Source organism: Callospermophilus lateralis, chromosome 15, assembly GCF_048772815.1.
Source record: "Callospermophilus lateralis isolate mCalLat2 chromosome 15, mCalLat2.hap1, whole genome shotgun sequence".
Classification (NCBI taxonomy): Eukaryota; Metazoa; Chordata; class Mammalia; order Rodentia; family Sciuridae; genus Callospermophilus; species Callospermophilus lateralis.
Window position 1 is genome coordinate 91,326,444 of NC_135319.1, and position 19,176 is coordinate 91,345,619.

At 47.0% G+C, this 19,176-nt stretch overlaps 1 protein-coding gene across 16 annotated transcripts in view; it reads right to left on the reverse strand.

The window, feature by feature from the left end:
* Positions 1-10,832: 10,832 nt before the first annotated feature.
* Positions 10,833-19,176, reverse strand: part of Ebf3 (EBF transcription factor 3) — a 125,586-nt gene continuing 117,242 nt past the window's right edge. For 4 of the 16 annotated variants that reach the window (XM_077105535.1, XM_077105536.1, XM_077105538.1 and 1 more), the window contains 6 exons: positions 18,166-18,231; positions 17,422-17,599; positions 16,157-16,345; positions 15,598-15,795; positions 14,561-14,673; positions 10,833-13,495 (listed from right to left, as the gene is read on the reverse strand). In XM_077105535.1, coding sequence (XP_076961650.1) covers positions 13,478-13,495; positions 14,561-14,673; positions 15,598-15,795; positions 16,157-16,345; positions 17,422-17,599; positions 18,166-18,231 — 762 coding nt within the window. In that variant the 3' untranslated portion in view covers positions 10,833-13,477. The other 12 variants (XM_077105543.1, XM_077105541.1, XM_077105546.1 and 9 more) reach the window with 8 other exon arrangements.

Here is a 19,176-nt window from a genome sequence, read left to right on the forward strand (position 1 = left end):
CAAAGTTCTGGACCCACGTAACACTAACTCCCATCCTCCTCTTCCACTTGGGAATACCCATTCTACTTTCTGTCTCTGCAAATTTGACTATGCTAGGTGCTTCATTAACGTGGACTCCTAGAGTATTCATCCTTTTGTGACAGTAAATATTTTTAAACAGAGAAATGTTCATATTGAGTATGGGTGAAAGATGGTAAACAGATCTTTGCTTGCGTGTTAGTGAGGGTGTTTGGCAGCCATCTAGATCTGAAGCACACATTTAAAAAGTGAGTGAGTCAACAATCCACCCTGGGGGCTTTTGCCTACAGAAATGCTGATGTATGCCCAGAGACACCACTGCAAGAGTGTTTTTAATCACAGTTTTAATGTAATGTTCCTATGGAAGTGGACAGTAGGTACCGTGAAGCACAAGAATACTACGTGCTCCACTCTGTGAAATCTTGGTAAGCAATTCCGCATCACGCCAGGGCCTTTCACCAGGACCTTCCACCTCCTCCTACTGCCTCAATCAGGGAAACGGCAATTCTGACTTTTCATACAGTGATGAAGTTTGCTGGGCTTTGACCTGACATAAATGGAAACCACATGGCGTGTCCTCTGGTGTCTGTCTTCTTGGATCCATGCTGTGTTGGTGAGACCCCTCTGTAGGGATGCGTGCAGTTATGGTAACTCGAGTCCCATGGAAGGGCATGTCTGTGTTGTATGGTGATGGCCATTTTACTTACACCTTTTACCACTGGTGGATGTTTCGAGGTGGGTGCTTTTAAACACACTGTCACAGTCACCTTTGAGCATGTATTTTTGTAAGAGCCCTCGTTCCTGTTGGGCACATATGGAGCAGTGGACTGCTGAGTCCTGGTGTTCAGCTCTGCAGAATTGGCCACAGGTGCTCAGAGTGGTTGTAGCAAGGTGGTCCACCAACAGTGACCCACATCTGCCCTCCCCATCCTCCCCTTCTTGTGGAGGGGTAGTGGCATCACTCTGTCCTTTAGTTTTGACTTTGCTGGTTGTTAATGAAGTGGACACTTGACATCTAGCTTTCTGTTTATTGCCTGTTCACATCTGTCATCCATTTGTCAGGATCTTTACATCCTGATGGGTTCTTCATCAGATACCCTTGCAAACATTTTCTCTCTCTCACTAGCCTGTATTTTCATTCTCTCAGAGGTATCATTTTAAAGAAGAGTATTTCTTAATTCTGGCAGAGTACAATTTATCAATGTATTTTATGGTTCAAGTTTTTTGGTTCTATTTGTGTGTCTTTGCCTGTTGCAAGATCATATAGACGTATTGCTGTGTTTTCTTCTAAATACTTTATTGCCTTATAGTTTGCATTTGGCTGCAGATCTTTCTAAACTTGGTTATCATGTGTGGTATGAGGTAGGGGTTGAGATTTCCTTGGTTATTGTGTGTGGAGTGAGGTAGGGGTCGAGATTTACTGTTTAATTGCCAGCCAGCTCAACACCACTCGTTGACCCAGTCTCATATTGTCATGTGCATGGGTTCATTCCTGGACTCTGTCCAATCCTACTGGACTGTCAGTCTATCTACATTATCTTAATTATGATAGCTTTAAAATAAGTCTTACTTCTGGTGGGCTAAATATTCCAGTTATATTTATCTTCAAAATCATGTTACTGTTCTTAGCCACATCCATGTATGCTGTAAATTTTAGAATAGCTCATCAGTTTCCACCAAGGAAAATCTACTGACATTTTTTTATTATGGTTGTGTTTAATCTATAGATCAATTTGGGATTGATTTAGATGTTTATGATATTGCATTTTAGAATCAATGGACATGGTATATCCCTCCAATTATTTCGGTTTTAAAACTTTTAATTATGTTTTTATGGCTTTCAGGGTACTAGTTTTTAATAACATCAATTCATTTCTATTGAATGATGTTTTGTTGCACCACTATAAATGGTGGGATTTTTTTAATGCTCTCTTTTTAAACTTTTGTTTTCTACTTATTTGTTTTAAATAGCAAAAAATATTGGATTTTTCAATACAGGCCTGGTTCAGTATTTTCATCTATACAATGGATTATTCTACAGTCACTAGGAAAAATGAGACAGGTCTATAGCTATTAACAGGGAAAGGTTATTGGGGGAAGTGTGATGAGAATAATCTTAGTTACGAGCCATCTTGTGGTTTTAGCACTGTACGTGAATGTCTTCCTCTTCATAAAGTCCTTCCAACAAGGTCTGGAAAGACTGACAGCCGGTTGGTAACAATGGATCTATCTGGGAAGGGAAGGGCTTAGGCAGAGCTGGGATGAGGAGGATTAACCTTTCCCTCCCACTATACGCTCATTGCTTTTATTTTTACAGTAAGCCTGGATTACAAGAAAGCAAGTGAAACATGGATTCTTATCTGTTTAATGCCTACCTTTCTCCTGACTCAAGACCCAGCCCCCAGTGGTACCTCCAGAATCAACCTGGAGCTGACATTCTGGGACGTACTGGCCTCCATAGAGATTGCCAAGACAGGAGCCGTTTTCATTTACTTCTCTTAATTTGAAGAGTGCATATTATAAACCAATGCAGAAACTGATGTCAAGAGTAAACCATGTGATATCATAAAAAAGCTGGATTTTTTTCTGCCAAGGATTGGAACCCAGGGCCTCATACATGCCAAACATGTTCTACCACTGAGCAGAACCCCCTGGCCCCAAAACTGGGCCCCCAAACTGGGCTCCCAAAGGGCCAAGACAATGTGGTGTTGAGCCACGTGTGCAGGGCACAGAAGCAGTCCTCAGTCCAGAGTCCTTTGTCTGGGGAAAGCTGGCGTGCCTTTCTCAGCACAGTGTTTTCAAATGCATAACGTAAAACACATCAGATCCAGAGAAAATCAATTCTATTGAATAGTCATCAAAGCCCTAGAAATAAAATGTACAATATTATATACACGTTTCTTTATTATTAATGCATTAAATTACAAAATCCAGGAGGAGGTTTGCTAATGACCAGAATTCTGAAGTCAACAGTCAACAGTAGCTATCAACAGTCTGCTAAAACTGTGGTTTGTTTGCCTATATTCACTAAGGAAGAAAATGTTAAAATTTTCAGCAGTTAGTAAAAATAAAGATGTAATTTTGCTTCTCATTCCATTGCATGGAGCCTAGACGAAGCCCTTGCCTCGTCTGAAGACAAGGGACACACTTTCTTGCAGAAGTGAGGGATGGGGTGCAACAGTCCCTAAGAACACACGCTCCTTTCCTCCCAGGGATCATGTTCTCACGGGGAGACGATAGCAAAGTTAACTAATAGAGCCTATATTCCACTAAACGGAGTATGTGCTGGGGAGCTCTGCCTTGCTAGTACCACTGAAGCAACAGAGGGTGGAGTGGACGGGCAGAGTCGGCCTCATGAGTCCTGTGGCCCCTGGAAGGCCTTGGGGGTACAGCAGAAGTAGTGGTCTTGCATTTTAGAAGACCCCCTGGCTTCTGTGCCAACAGAGAGCCACTGGATAGGAAGCCATTGCCATCCACTCGAAGTGCTAAGGGACTTAGAGCAGGGTACAGAGGACAAGCCCACTGAGATACTTGATGTCCAGCTTAATGAGACAATGAATTTTATGGAAATTTAAGGGAAAAAAGGACTAATATGTTTTAAATGGTAGGACTGGGTATTATGGAGTGTTTGGAAAGTAACAAAACAGTTTGTTAAAGCATCTTGAAGAATTTTTTTCCTTTAAGAAAAATCCAATTTTGGAAGTATCCTTGGAGAAGTGACCCTGTATATCTGCACATCAGAGAGGACCAAGGATGACCTTGAAAGGCCAGAGCTGGGCCCAGTGGAGCATCCAGGACCCTGGAGGGAGCCTGGATCTGGACCTACCTGACACAGGTAGGTGTAAGAGACATGGCCTTCAGTTCAGTGGCCTGGAGATACATGCTGGTAGGGACCAAGACCACCTTCTCCTGCGAAGGGTGGTGGATGCCAGGCAGCCCTTCCCAGGGAGCAGAGTGAGGGAGGCCCTTGCCGCTCAGGGCAAAATCTCAGGGCACCTCTAGATCCCGCGTGTCAGCCGGGGAGAGTCTCTGCATGTACTCCAGAAGACTTGGTTCTCCTGAATGCCAAACCTTAAGAGTCATTCTTCATGAAAAAACATGTTCATGTTTTTGTGCTTTGATAAAACCACAAGGATTTTTATTTTTACAAGGCCTTTATTGAGATAATTCACAAACTATACAACTCACCCATTTCATGCTACGATTCAAATGTGCTATTCAATGGTTTCTAATGTGTTCACTTGATATGTCACACAATTTTAGAATAGTTCCATCAACTTACCAAGAAACCCAGCCTGAGCAACCACACATCCACTTTCCATCAACGCAGATTTGTTCATTCTGGACATTTCATATATATGGAACTAGTTTTGTTTCGTGAGTTTGGTCATTGGCTTCTTTCACTTAGAAGAATGTCTTTAAGGTTCATGCATGTCCCCCTTCTTTATGGCTGCATGACATTGTACGAATATACTACAATGTAGAAATTCATTCACAGGGGATGTTTGTGTTGTTTTCATCCCTTGGCTGCTGTGAATGATACCTCTGTGCAAGTTTTCCTGGGAACATATGCTTTGACCTCTCTTGAGTCTGCTGAAACTAGGAAGACTGGGTCCCAAGGCAGCTCTGTGTCGGATGATGTGAGGGGTTGATGGGGTGCTTCTGAGGCCGCTGCACCACCTCACCTCCAGTCCCACCAGCATGTGGAGCGCCAGTCTCCCAACCTCCCCACAGGACCCTGCCTGCCTTCCTGATCATGTGCTCCCCTGGGGTGTGCAGCCTGCGTCTTTGATTTTCATTTCCCTGATGGCTAATGATCTCAAGCATCTCTCCATGTGATTATTGGGAACTCATGTCTTCCTTGAAGAAAGGTCTATTCAGAGATTTGCCCATTTTTAACCTGAGCTCTCTTTTCACTCTTGATATGTAACAGTTCCTCAATTCATAGACAGGTCCCTTATCGGATATACGATTTGCAGATACTTTTCCATTCTGTGAGTTTTCCTTTCACTTTCTCGATAGTGTCTTTTGAAGCATAGGGTTTTTTTTATTTTGATAAAGTACAGTTTCTTCTGATTTTTGTTTTTTGACTTATGCTTTTGGTGTCCCACCTAAGATTTGTGTCATATTTGTCGTGTCAAATACAGTTTGTAAATTTGTGTCTTATCCATTGTCAAATCTTAGGTCATGAAGAGACTCCTGTGTTTTCTTCTAGGAGTTTTATAGTTCTAGCTCTTACACGTAGGAGTTAATTTTTGAATAGGCTATGAGGAAAAGAGCAATCCTGAATTCATTTTATTTTGCTTGTGGTTATTCAGTTGTACAACACCATTTGTTGGACAGTCTGCTCTTTTCCCATTGAATGATCTTGGCACTCCTGTCAAAAATCAGTTGATCATAGAGACATATGTTTATTTCTGAACTCCTGGTTCTATTCCATTGATCTAGGAGTCTGTCTCATGCCAGTACCATACCATCTTGATTACTATGGCTTTGAATTCAGATTTGAAATAAGAAAGTGGAAATTCTCTAATTTTCTTCTTTTCCAAGACTGTTTTGGTTATTCTGTGTCTGGTGTAGTGCCATATGAATTTTATGATCAACTTGTCAATTTCTACAAAAAGTCAGCTGTGATTCTGAAAGGGATCACACTGAACCTACAGATCAGTTTCAGGAGTATTGCCATCTTAGCATTGTCTCCAATCCATGAACATGGGATGTTTTTCCATTTATTTAGATCTTCTTTAATTTCTTGCAACAGTAGGACCATAGGGCTTTTTGGAAGTGTCTTGGGTGCTTCACAACACTTCTCTCTGAAGTTCATGCACTCTTTTAGTGCCCTGTGAGAACCTCTGCAGGGTGCAGTGTCTGCATCCTGTCCGAGGCACCAACACAGCAAGAGTGAGCCAACTCCAGGAGTCAGCTGGAGGAGATAGGTTGGGTTATTCTTCCCTTGAAAGGCCTCAATCCTCCCACAATCCTGTCCATGGAGAAGAGTTCTCCTCCCTTGTGACATGGTTAGCAGTGTACTCTGAAACATACACCCTCCAGCCTATTTTACAGAAAACTTGGAAAATATGGATATAATATGTTAATTTTTACCCCTCAGAATAACAGCTTAATTTTGCTATAATTCTGACAAGTGTTTATATGTATACATGAATACACCTGTGTGTTATTCTTGCCTTCTCTCTAGAAATGGACCAATTGGAATTATGTCATATACACAATATCGTATGCTTACTTGTGTCATTGGTGTTCACCATTTCATTAAATACACTTCACAGTCAAGATATTAGTGGCTTAATACAATGTAATACTGCATTATGTGGCTCTATCATAATTAGCAAGCCCTATTTTTAGCCATCTGGATACTTTCCAAATTTTTAATAAAGATTACTGCTGTGGATGATCGTGTCTGTAAGGTCTTGTCTGATCTCTGATGACTTCCTCAGGGTTGGTTCCTAGAAGCAGGGTCCATGAGTGGAGAGGTCATGAACAATCTGAGGTTGCTGGACACGGTGTTGGACTGCTGTCCAGCAGGGTGTTGCCATTTGCTGACCTACTGAGGACTGTGTGAGAATGCCCATTCTTCTGCCAACAGCACTAAGCATTGGCTTTTAAGAGAGATCTTTTCTAATTTAATAGGTGAAATTTTTTTTAACTTATTATTTCAATCTGGTGTGTATTTTTAAGTGAGATTGATTATCATTTCCTAAGTTATTGATCACTCTATTGTTCCCTTGTGAATTAACTGGATCTGTCCTTTCTTCTTTAGGGTGTTCATCAAGCCTTATTGATTTGCAAATGCTCATGGTGCATTAGGGAAAGACCCTTTGATGTGACGGTTGCCTTTTTTTCTCTCAACTTGAGGTTCCATCCCAGCACCACCTGTGTTCTGCCAGCCTCTAATAGTGGCCTGGGGCAGTAAAGAACTTGGTTCTTACAGGTGGAAACCTGCATTTGGATTCATCCTTAGCTAATGGGTTGTGCCCACAATGGCCAAGTGTCCATGTTGTTCACTGCCTGTCATCAGCACAGTGTCAATAGGGAGAGCCGTCTGCTGAGACAGCCTAGTGGGAGATGCTGGTGGTCCCTTCTGACCCTTCATTTCTTCTTCTGTCAACACTTCTGATTTGTTGTAATGCATTCTAACTCTGCCACTAAAACCATGGTTCCTCTTATCCCCTCCTTAACCCTTTTCCACTCCCACCATCATCTTGCCAGCATTAAACAGCAGCTAACTTGTGCTGAGCCTTGTCACCAGGCTGACCCTTATCGCCCAACCCCTCTGAAGTTGCCTCTGACCCTCGGCAACACCGTCCTCCCACAGCTGTTCCATGTGACAGCTTGGTGTCCTACACATGCTGCATGGACCAAGGTACCTGCATGCACAGGCATGTTGGTCCATCTAGCCCCATATGTAGGCATGGGTCAACCCAAGGAGGAGGTGGACCAGCCTGCAGGCCCCTGGGAGTTTTGAAGACCCAGGGAGATGAGCCTCATCCCAAAGATTTTAGGTGTGTGGATGTTTGGCATTTTCTGTGTCCTGAAATGAGGCTCTTGTGAGACCCCCCAACCTCTGCTAGATCAGCTAGTTTTCACTTAGAGCCTGTCCATGTGGTTGGGCAGATTCACACCCTCTGATCCCTGCAGTGGGTTGGTTGGGATCTTCCTGGGGAGCACAGTCTCTCTTCCCTCCCCTTGTTTGTAATTCCTGAGGTATATGGAACCTAAGTAGGGTGGGGGGGGGGAGTAGAAGGTTTGGAGATTGGAGATTTTATTTGGCATCTGTTCCTGGTTCTTCCAGCCTGTGACCTGGGCTGGCCACCAACCTTGCTGAACTTGAGTCTCGCCACCTGGGCATGGAGCATCATCCCAACATGGTGCTCTAGGAGGATGGAGCAAATGTTCTGCAAACCACCAGGCACTGTAGAGGGGAGTATTTGCTGTTGGAAAAATGTGTGATATTCTGCTATCTTTAGGGATTGTATTTTAAAAGGTGGTCTCCGAGGAATTTTGAATCAGAAATCATGTTCACTTCCTTTGGAAAGCAGCCTCATCTTTCCCTGGTCCCAATCTTCCCAGTGGGGACAAAATGCCCTTCCAGACTCACACAAGTCCCAGATCCTCAGTGGGACCTTTACTTCCCTTGTCGGACCACCAGCCAGAAGTGGTTTCCCTGACACAGGGGTGAGAACTGAGGAGGGCATGGCCACGTGTGGCCCCTGAGAGCTCAGGTCTGCACAGAGATTGCAGGAAGCTGGTGAGGCTGGTGGCCAATGGCTGCAAGGAGAGGTACTACAGAGCCTGGGGCAGGGCAGGCTTTGCCCAGGAGGATGTCTGTTTGGATGGACGTAGACTGGCTGTCCTGGGAGGAGTCGGCCAGATTCTCCTCCTGCCCAGTCCTGCCCAGCTCACAGGCTCTTGGTGCATGGAACTGGGTGCCCTGGGAAGTTCTCTGTCCTGTTCTGCAGTTAGCCATGGTGTGGGGAAGGGCAGATGCTGGTGTGGTGGAGACCAACCCAGGAGCGCATGTCCCTGGGGGCCGGCAAGGATCTGAGTGCACACAATCCTGGGAACTGCTATGTTCTGACAAGGGCACCACCCCAGACTGTTAAGCTGTGGCTGGATTCAGAGCTGATCGGCCCCTGTTCTTGTCATGGGTTCAGTTTGTGGGTACTGGTGGGACGGGCTCAGCCAGAACCTCAAAGCTCCCATTTGAATCCAGGCTGGGGTGGGGTGGGTGGGAGCTGGGTCCATCCTTGCTCCCAGCCCCAGAATGGCCACTTAACTCCCTGTAAAACCTGCGGCTCTACACTGGGACATGACAAATGACCAAAAAATCAATTTGTAATCTGATTGGAGGTTTTTGATTTCCTCTGATGAGTTTAAATTTCATTAAAAGCAACCTTATTCCAACATAAAAGGAATCCTTGAAGGGTAGAACAGGGGATTGTCTCACTGAGTATAAAGCGTCCCAACTCTTTTGTGTGATTTATTCGTGGCATTAATTGTGAGGGCCAACCCATGGTGTCTGTTGGCAGCTGTGCTGTTATCAGGGCCTGGGATCGGCCCAGCGAGCTCAAAGCACAAGGACTCACATTCAAAAATCGCTCTTTGGCATATTGACACTTTAGTTATCAACAACCCTTTTTATCTGCTGGGAGGGAGCTCGCAACTCATGGGGCCAGAATGAGCTACAAATCACCATGGTGGCCGCCTCTCTGCCTTCTCTTAATTGTGTGTATTCTCTGGAAAAAATGGTCATCATGGTCTCTTGTCTTGATGAGAAATTGACATTTTCTGAGGCCTTCTTTGGGCGCCCCAAGCAGGGAGATAAGGCCTGGAGTTGTTTTAGAGGAGGGCAGCTTCTCTCCTTTCAGGCTCTTTATTGCTCTCGTTGACCCACTTGATGAGTATAGATTTCACGAGGTCTTTTTCAGCATTTGAACTATAAAAGGTTCAGAATGACACCACCCCTTATAGACAAAAGATAACCTTGCCCTTTGAATATATTGATTCTTTATTAACTAGGCTGTTTAATGCAATGAAATGAGGCATTAGATTGAAGCCCATTTCAAGTGCTTTGAATAATCTTTAAAAGCTTGAAAGACCTTAAAAGGTGGCCTGACAATAATTGGCATACATTTTGAGAGAATGCAATTCTGATTTGAAACACAAACATAAAATAACTTTTCTCTCCCCCTAGGTTACAGGGGCCAGTTCCAAGGAGTGGACACTCCTGGTACCAGCTCAGTGGGAAGGAGCCCCATGGCTGGCAGCAACTTCTCCAACCCTGGAGGCTTGGTAAGGAGCCTGGCTGCAGGGAGGGCCGAGGGCAGTGGGCCGGCTGTGGTTTATATCCTACCAGCCTCTTCCTGTCTATTTAAGGCTGGGACAGGACATAAAGGGACCTGATTGTCACTGACAGGAGAAAAAGGTATTCACAAGTTTCTTTATGTTTTGAGTAATTGTTTCCTGTTTTGCTCAGCAGAACAAGTAATTAAGATGACATTTGTGAGTACTAATTTAGATCACACTTGTAGTATATGTGTTATAAAGCTGCAAGCCAAAACATGCAAAGCAGCCTTTCATTGAGGAGAAAATGGAAAATCCTGAGTGAGGGGGCTGGGAGAGGAAACTTGCAGAAGCTGTGTAAATTAGAACCTGCACGGATGGCTGACCTCATTAGAGTGGTGCATTTGGCTACACCTAAGCATAGCCAGCAGAGTTGGTGCAGAACACAGGGTAGGGTGTGTCACTGTGCTGATGCAAAGGGTGATGACCTCTGGGTGCTCCAGCCTCTGCCCGCCCATCCGAAGCGGCTCCACGTGCTCTCTCTAGCCTGGGTTTTACCCAAGTGGGTACAGCAATGGAGACAGAAGGGACACAGCTGGAAAATCCAGCAGGGTTGCTCTGTACACACCAAGGCCCTCAGGAACAGAGGGATGGTTGGCCTGCCGCAGGACCATCAGCATCCTCAGAGACCACAGGCTGCTCAGCAGCCGGGCCACCCAGTGTGCTGCGACCCTGCATCCGCACACAAACACAGTCAGACCTATACATGCTAGGGCAGCATGCACATAGATGGCGTCTCAGGGGCCACACTGGGAAGTGTTTGCTGAACGTGTCTAGGCAGGTGGGGGCACTGAGGATGGATAACTTCATGGCAGGTTCTTGGAAGGATCATCTTGACCTCAGCCAAGACTCGGTTCGGGGACCCAGGATATATAAATGAAACCTCCAAGGGAACGCGCGCTCGTGTCAGTCATTTTAATAATCAAAACAGATAAAAATCACCAAAGGTGAAATTCACAGACAAGAAATACTTTAATTAAATATTGTGTAAAATGAACATTTTATACAGTTAAATATCTGAAAAAATGTACAGATAAAACAATCTTATTGTAGGGTCTTCGACAGCAAAATCTACCATTTAGTGAAGCGCTCAATTTCGAGACAGTGAAGCAATGAGGGCGTCGACTAACCGATCTAAAACAAAACCAAGTGCAGTGAGGACCCTCGCGGATGTCCTTCACGTGTGCACGTGAGCTCTCTCTAGATTAAACCTTTACTTACACAAAATAACACGGAGGCAATTTAGTTCCAAAGTGACTTCTCAGGCTTTCCCACGTAGCTAAGCCTTGTCGGTTGTCACATGCCAGAGTGTGACCTGCCGACTGCTGGGGATGGTCTGTTTATTTTACTGAGTCCCTTGAACGAACATTTTCTAAGTTGTGCATTGTTGTTTGTTTGTTTGTCAAAAAAGTTTTAAAAAGTCCCTCCTTTAGTTTTAAATTTGATTTCTGTGGCAGTTTGCAAAATGCTTGCCGTGCTGTGTCTGCGAAGCATTTAGTGCAAAGGCAAAAACAGAACAGAACAGAACAAAGAGCGAAAGTCCTGACCCTTTTGGTCTCACTGTGGGTTTGGCACTAACGGGCACAGTGTCTGAGGAGGTCATTCCAGTTTAAAAAGCACAGACGGTGCTGTTGAATCCAGCCACAAAAATATCGTTTAAAAAAAATTAAAAACCAGCAGTGATTTGGGTTGCCCCTGACCTCTGAACCCAAGGTGGGCTTGGAAGGGTGCGGAAAGCAGCAGAGACAGACCCAGGAAGGAGCGACCTACAGACAGGAGGTTTGTGCTTTTATTGTGTGTGTGTGTGTGTGTGTGTGTGTGTGTATTTTACATCTTAAATCTCCAAATCAAATACCAATTAATAATTGTGGTGTAAGCCTGTGATAAAATAGCACAGAAGTTTTTGAAAGAAGTCCACTTTTAAGGCATCAGAGAAGTTAATGTGGCAAACATTTTAATTAAAACATCAGAAGTAAATTTTATTTTAAACTTTAGGCCTCTGAATTTTTCCAGTAAACACAGTTCAGCTATGTGGCGAAGTCATGGGTGGCAGCTAAAATGACTTTGTACATTCTACAAAAAATAAAATAAGGACACAGCCCCAAATGGCGTCGCCTCTCCGCGGCCGCTCCACATGCACGGGATCTACTAGGATTTGTCGCGGCCGGTGGCACTGATTTGCTTTGACTATACAACGAACTTTTTTTTTTTTTCAAAAGTATTTGTTCAGATAACTTAAAAATAATATAAAAATAAACAATGAATTTGACTTTTCCTCAAAATAATTAAAAAAAAAGATGGAAAGTTTAACAATAACAAACATTTGAAGTACAAATGAAATGTGAGGACACTGGTTCATCTAACGAAACAGGTCAGAGAGACAGTTCTTGGCTTATCCCTTCCCGGCGTCACCACACCAGGCGTGATCAAAAACCAAAACACACAAGGAAAAGAAAAAAGTGGGAAAGCAATGTACAAAATGTCAAAGATAAATACAATATTTATAATTGATATGTTACAAAATAAAGTCCCTTAGCAACTGCAAGTGTTCGTGGTAAAGTATGTGTTGGATGGAGACCGTTTTATCCCTTATAAGACACATAAGGAATAAAACTCATTTTTCTAAATATTTAAGTGGATCTGAAAAAAATTCAAGACAAGTGTATAAATATTTAGCTACAACTTTGGCAAAATCACAAAAGTCTACAATTTTATAACCACATACAAAACACAGGGAAGAAGGATCTAGAAGTCAAAAGGACAATTTCTGGTACAAGAAACATAGACCTCACAGTAGCCTAAGAATGCAATAGTATACAGTGCTAGCAAAAGTTGAAAAAATGTTGCAGACCGCACTCGCTTAACAGGAAGCTCTAGCAGTGGGAGAATATTGGAACCAACAGACAGTAGCATCTTTTCTCTGTCAGTGTGCTTGTTGAAGGCAAGAGAATTCAATATCAAAGTTACAATTTCTAACTACAATAAGTTACAAAGTTTCGTTTCATTAAGATGAAGGTAAGCAATGATCAACCCTCCCTCCCTCCCGGCCACCCCAGATTCTCCTAACCATGTAGTCATCCTCTGTTCCAGTTTGATGGCTCATACCTCCTTGGCCCCCTTTTTTCACCACAAAAAAATATTTCACATTATAGAGATACACAACCATTGTGAATCTAAGTATGAGTACAGAAAAATGTCTGGAGGCATTTTTCCTCAGTGTGTCATGGTCATCAAAATGGTGCATTCATGAAGTTTCTCCACACAGATAGCACTACACAGCCAAGACGGAGTCAGAAACTTTATACAAAATAGGCGCTGCTTTGCTTTCCTCCTTCTTCAGGACTGAGAAGTGTGGAAACATGAGAGAGTTCAGTCAGCCAGGTGGAACTGTTCATGAAGGAGCAGGTGGGTTGCATGTCGATTCTTCATAGTTTAAATAAAATCTTTGAACAATGTCTTTTGTAGCATTTCAACTGCTGCTGATTTTCTGAAGATAGTTTCCTCAGCATGTCTTAACATACTACACGTGTCCCCTGAAGTCCGTCCTGGGATGCTGGGTGCTGCGCAAGGTAAACTAGAGTCCCTCACATGGGCGGGACTACCAGCCCAGACATAGCTGCAACAGAGAAGGGACAGACAGTTACCGCCGGCCGCCACCCGCACTCCCTCCGCGGGGCCTGGGCGCGCCCCTCTGCCTTGGTCAACAAGAAGGGAGGCTCTGCACGTCCTCCACTAACCAGCCTGGGGTGTGGCCGAGGGCGCAGGGAGACCTACTTCAACTTCACGGGGCAGGGGTGCGTGGGCGGCAGGGCCCCCACAGGCAGCCCCCCACAGACCTCCTTTGCAAATAATTTCTGACACTCCGTGTGCAACCAAAAGCCTGCCAATGTGCACACATCTCGGCATTTTGTACAAAGCAAGTGGAGGCCCGGACTCCCCTCTGTGCAGAGATGGGAACCGGCCAGGTCACTCCTGTGACACCGGCCAAGGCCTTGCTCTTCCTCCTTAAGTGGAAACCAGACTCGCCTCAGTTCCCCTCTGCCTTTGGGCCTGGCTCTGACCGCCTGCTAACTGTTCTGCAGCGTAATGGTGAGTCAGGGGCTCTCAGGTCAAAGCTGCTCAGGGCCACCCGCTCTGAGTCTCAAGGCCAAGGGCCATGAAGAGACGTGAGGCACAGCACGGCTTCAGGGAGCTCTATGCTCTTCTCAGAGTCAAAGAGAAACTTGGCACTGAAATACCAAGTGCAGTCGAAGCTTCCCAGCGAACTCCTGGTATGAATGTAATTTAAACTCTTTTAACTCCAGTGTTGTTTAATTTTTGTCAGAATGATCGTTCTCATTAATTTATGTATAACATATTAACACATTTGTTCATGTAGTGATGTGAGCTTCAATTTCTCAGTTCATTAATTCCAACAATATTAATTTATCTCCGACTCACCGTTACAACTTTATGGTTTGGAAGGCCTGTGTACGTACACACTGCTCCAGGGGCACCATCTTTCGGTCGGCCTAGATGCCGTGTCCGCAGACAGGCCCTGGCTCCTCACCACCTGCCTGCCAAGCAATGCTGCTTTGGTGCCCGCTGATGGCACAGAGGCCAGTCGGCGGCGCCTGGGGGCCTGGGCGTCCCTTCAGACACTGACAGAGGTTGTGAGACAATGATTTCAAATCACGGATACCTTTCCAGTTCCTTTTTTGAGCATTAGTTCATCAAAGTGAAATATGCCACCGACTTCACAAAAGGGCCAGTTTGTCTTCTCCACGGCTACGTCCTCAGCACCCAGCAGAGAGCCTGGCACATAGTAGGCGCTCAGTAAATACTGGTTGAATGGATTCATTTTTTTAAAGGAGTAACTGGATTTGATTTTCACCGGGAGGAGCATATACCAAAGGTGGTGTCTGAAAGAGGCCAGATGACGGCCACTTAATTCAAGTGCCTGTGGGCCTCAGTACATCACAGAGCCACACGCAAGCTCACGAGGCCGAGGGGCACCCCGGCAGCTCTGTCTGCTGCACACTCAGGGGCCACGCGCATGCCCTGCCCAGAAGGCCCGGGCACTGGGCGGGTGCTGGGTGCCCACTCCACGCGGCCCTGGCAAGCGATGCCTCCCACGCCCTGGGACAGCCCTTCTCCTTCTGAATTGAAAGAGAACACTCAGGAAACTCCATCTCTGTCCGTGGAAGGCCGTCAGCCCAGCGTTGACGCACATGGCGCCCTGGGCCTGGAAAAAGCACACCCTTCGCCAAGGGACGACAAAGCCGTGTGGACCGGTCGTCTGTCAGGCGAGATTGAGGAGGAAGGCTCGGCCTCAGGACAAGAAGAGTGGGCAGAGTTTGAGATGGCTCCACAGGCAGCAGCAAGCCCAGGAGATACAGGCGGGGGTATGCCCTGGACCAAGAAGGGGCAGGACTGGCTGAAGGCCCAGTACACAATGGGACTGAAAATGACCATGGCTGTGTGTTTGCCACACCCCCTCTTCCCTCACACGTCAGGGAACGGGTGATCTACCAGGAGGACACTAGGTCATCTTGGAAGGATGAGGTGGACCAAAACCACAAGACAGAATCTGGTACTTGTTGGGGCTCAGTGAATGGGTGACCTGCACATGGGTCTGGGGGCGGACATGGACCGATGGAGCACATGCAATGCCACAGGCCATGCGAGGAGTCTGAAAACGTGCCCCCGGAGGGCCCGCGCTCCCCCCACCGCCCTCACCTTGCAGTCCGTTCCCGTTGGCGCTGGTGCAGGAGGGAGGCGGCGAGGCTTGGGGCCGGACCACAGGCGCGAAGGCGCTCTTCTGTTTCACTGCGGAGATGACATTGGCAGGTGAGAATGAGAAAATGCCGTGTGTGCTGCTACAGTTTGAAGGGAGGGTGACCGAAGAGGCTGCCATGGTGGGGCTGGACGGCACTACTGCAACAAAGCAAACACGGTCAGCACGCGCGGGCTCGCCCCGAACAGGGAGGGGCCACGAAACAGGACACGACATGCTTCTGGCTGGGCCACTCTCTGGATAACAGGCAAACACTGAGTGCTGGACTCTCTCTTCCAATCGAGCAGCCCCGTTTCATTCCGATTTTGTTTTGGTTGCCAATGCAATGGCGTTGGGGCCCCTTTAGGTCAATTTGTGGTCGTCATTGGGACGCCCAGCCTCTGGGGCCACCCTTCCTTTTATCCAGTAGCTCACATCACAGAACATCCAAGCAATGCACACACTCGACCTCGTAGTGAATATGAATGTGCGTGATGATGTGTGACAAAAACAGACACTTACTGCCGTAGGGAGAGTTAGCGGAGGAGCCATTAAGAAATCCAGGCGAGCCAGGGACCCCTAGATTGGCCATGGCGCCACTTCCATATCCATTCATGCTAGTGCTGACTGTGTTGTAATTGGACTGCTGGGGAGTACTGCTGGGGACGTATCCTCGCGGGGACACGCTGCTTGTATTGCGACTGTAGCCGACTGTTGAAATCCCCCCCCGGCCAAAAATAACATTATTATCAGTGACAGACACTTGGGGGGGGTTCCCCGAGAACCTATATCATATATTAAACATTTTTCATTGACCCTATGCTTGCCTCTCGCTCTGTGCTTGCAGCCAGCTCAGACAACCTTATCACACCAACCCTACTGCGGCCGTCTCCTCGGCGAGCCCCTCTGTCTCTGTCGGCTTCGACAGCCGGCCACGGCGCACTTCGATCTAACCGTCAGTTGCTTTCACGGTTCTCTTTAGAAGCAATTATCAACAGCTCGGATTCCTGGCCTGTCCCCCCACACTCTCTGAACTTCCAGCCTCTGCAGACCTTCAAATGCCAGGGCTGACAGGGGGAGCTTGTTTGTGGCCGTAACTTCCCTGCAGAGGCTGCTTTAGGGGTCTTCATTCTTACAACTGCTATTTCTGTGATGGGGGTGGGGCGGGACACGGTAGCTTCTTTCCTGCCACAGGAGCGTGGATGAGCAGGATCAGACCCAGCGGCACGGTGAGGTGGTCCTGAGATTACTGCCTGTACCATTTTTAAAGAGGAAATGGACCGAAATGGACTCAAAAGAACCAGCTCAAAGACATGCAGCAGTGACCTTGGTGGGCCCAGGTCACTGTCCTCTGGGATAAGACGCAGGGCAGGGAAGTGGGGTTTCTCTCCACTGAGGCATTCCAAACTTGGAATCCAAATCCCACCCCTGCAGCATATCCAAGAAGTTCCTGCTGGCTTCCTGCTCTAGGCTGGCCTGTGGCTTAGCCCAGCCTACCAAGGGACACAAAGTCATTATGGGTCAGCTGAAGGGAGCTTCTGCAGTCCCAGGGAGCTGAGCAGCAGCTGATGCGGCTGTGGCACTAGCACTGGTTCTCCGAGCCTTCTTGGCCCAGTACTAGCTGCAGAGTGTGTGGCACGGTCTTCCCTGGAGAGGATGACCCAGCCAGGCTGGAGGGGACAAGACATGAGCGGCACTCCCCAGCAGGGCCCACACCTTCAACTGTAACTAAGGCCCCAACCATCCCCGTGGGGCCCGGGAAGGGTCTGCCTGGCACGGTGGCCTACCTTGGTCGTTGGCTTGCGATGTCTCTGACACGTTGACGGCTAGCTGGCTGCTGAAGGAATTCACGCCCATCATGCCGGTGTGGGCCGGAGTGTTGCCCAGGGTGGGTATCTGGTTGTGATTGCGGGGCACGCTATACAGTGCCTCAGCAATGTCAGCGGCTCGCTTCAGGATGATCTCCTAGAGGGAATAAGGAGCCTGTCATGCAGGGCCAGGAACACAGTGGTGGCATTCCTTGAGTCAGACTGAGACAACCTAGTTTTTGATGGGAAAGGAACCTCCCTTAGGAAAATGATGGCCTGATGCTCTGAGTGCTGAAGGCCCTGGGCTGTGCGTGGGAATCAGGAGCATGGACACGCCGGACTCCAAAAACTGGGTCCACCTCCAGAGGTTCTTTGGAGACTCCCTGGCTGGTAGGGACAACAGTGGGTCACCCCTCTGCCCCACTGAGCCCCAGCAGCACCCAACCTATCCCACCCACCACTGACCACTGTGGGCAGATTTCAAAGCTGTGTCCTTTCCTGTAGAAGCCCTTCAACTTTTGGGCCCTGTCACCAACTCGTCATTATCTACATGGACACTTAGCGTGAAGCATGCACAGGAAGCCTCTCTCATCAGATTCTGGCTGAGCCGTCATCATGACAAATGTGTGGGCCCAGAAAGCATGTAGCAGAATGTTCCAGCCAACCACCAGTGACACCAGTCACCAGGGGAGGGGCAGGAGAGAAGAGGTGTGAGCCGCCTACCTGGTTGTTGTGAGGCATCCCATACAAGGCTTCCACGAGGTCCGCTGCCCTCTTAAGCAGCACTTCCTAAAGGAAAGCAGACAGGGGTCACTGGGGGAGCTATGTGGACAGTGCCGCTCTTCCAAGAAAAGGGCTGCAAATCCACGTCTGCAGGTGGAGGAGACTGACACCCACCCTATCCATCCCGTGCTGACCCTGCTGGGCAAGCTGGCCAAACCCATCCCAGACGAGAAGGCCGTTTCTGGTGATGCTGTTGTGGTTTTTAAAGTTTGCTGTGAGCCTGAATCAATGCCCTTCCTGTGGCCCCGCAGCCCGACAGGCTAAGGGAGGCTCCCCGGAAAGCGGAGGGCATGTGGAAAAGGAGCCCAGCCCGCGCCTGAGGTTTAATGACGGAGTCTTATGGGTATTAAACAAACACACGCATGGCGGAGATATGAAAGGCCCCGGCACCACACTTGCCTGTTAATTCCTAGCACTTTAGTGGTGAAGAACAATAAGTAATTTTCCATATCTTAATTAAACTGGCAGAGTCCTTAAAGACAACATCTCACCCCTAATTCACGCCCCAAATTTGCAAGTGAGTTCAGTGCTTATTCCTCTTTATTTTGAACAATAAAGTGAATTAACTTGGGTTAATCTAGTTCTTTCATAATGACATTAAGAAATTTTTCAATTAACCTCTTTGACTGCATGTTGTAAAGGACTTCATAAATGCCTTCACATTCAGAGAGAGTGCGCGCTGTGCCTGGGGGCCTGGATGCACCGAGCTCCATCTTATCCACGTCTGCATGCTACCTCCAGTTTACGACTGTGCGGATTAATCCAGAGTTTAGTTAATTTTAAATACAAATGGGGGGCTTACATTTTAACTTTCTCTACCTTGAGCTGTAATAAAATGGAGCTGAGTGTTTTAATAAGCCAAGGCCAAGCCCAAAACCTTCCCTGACAAGAAGGGCGGGCGGCGGGCTTCTTCCCAACTCCATGACACCCAGAGAGTGCCAAAGCAGGAGT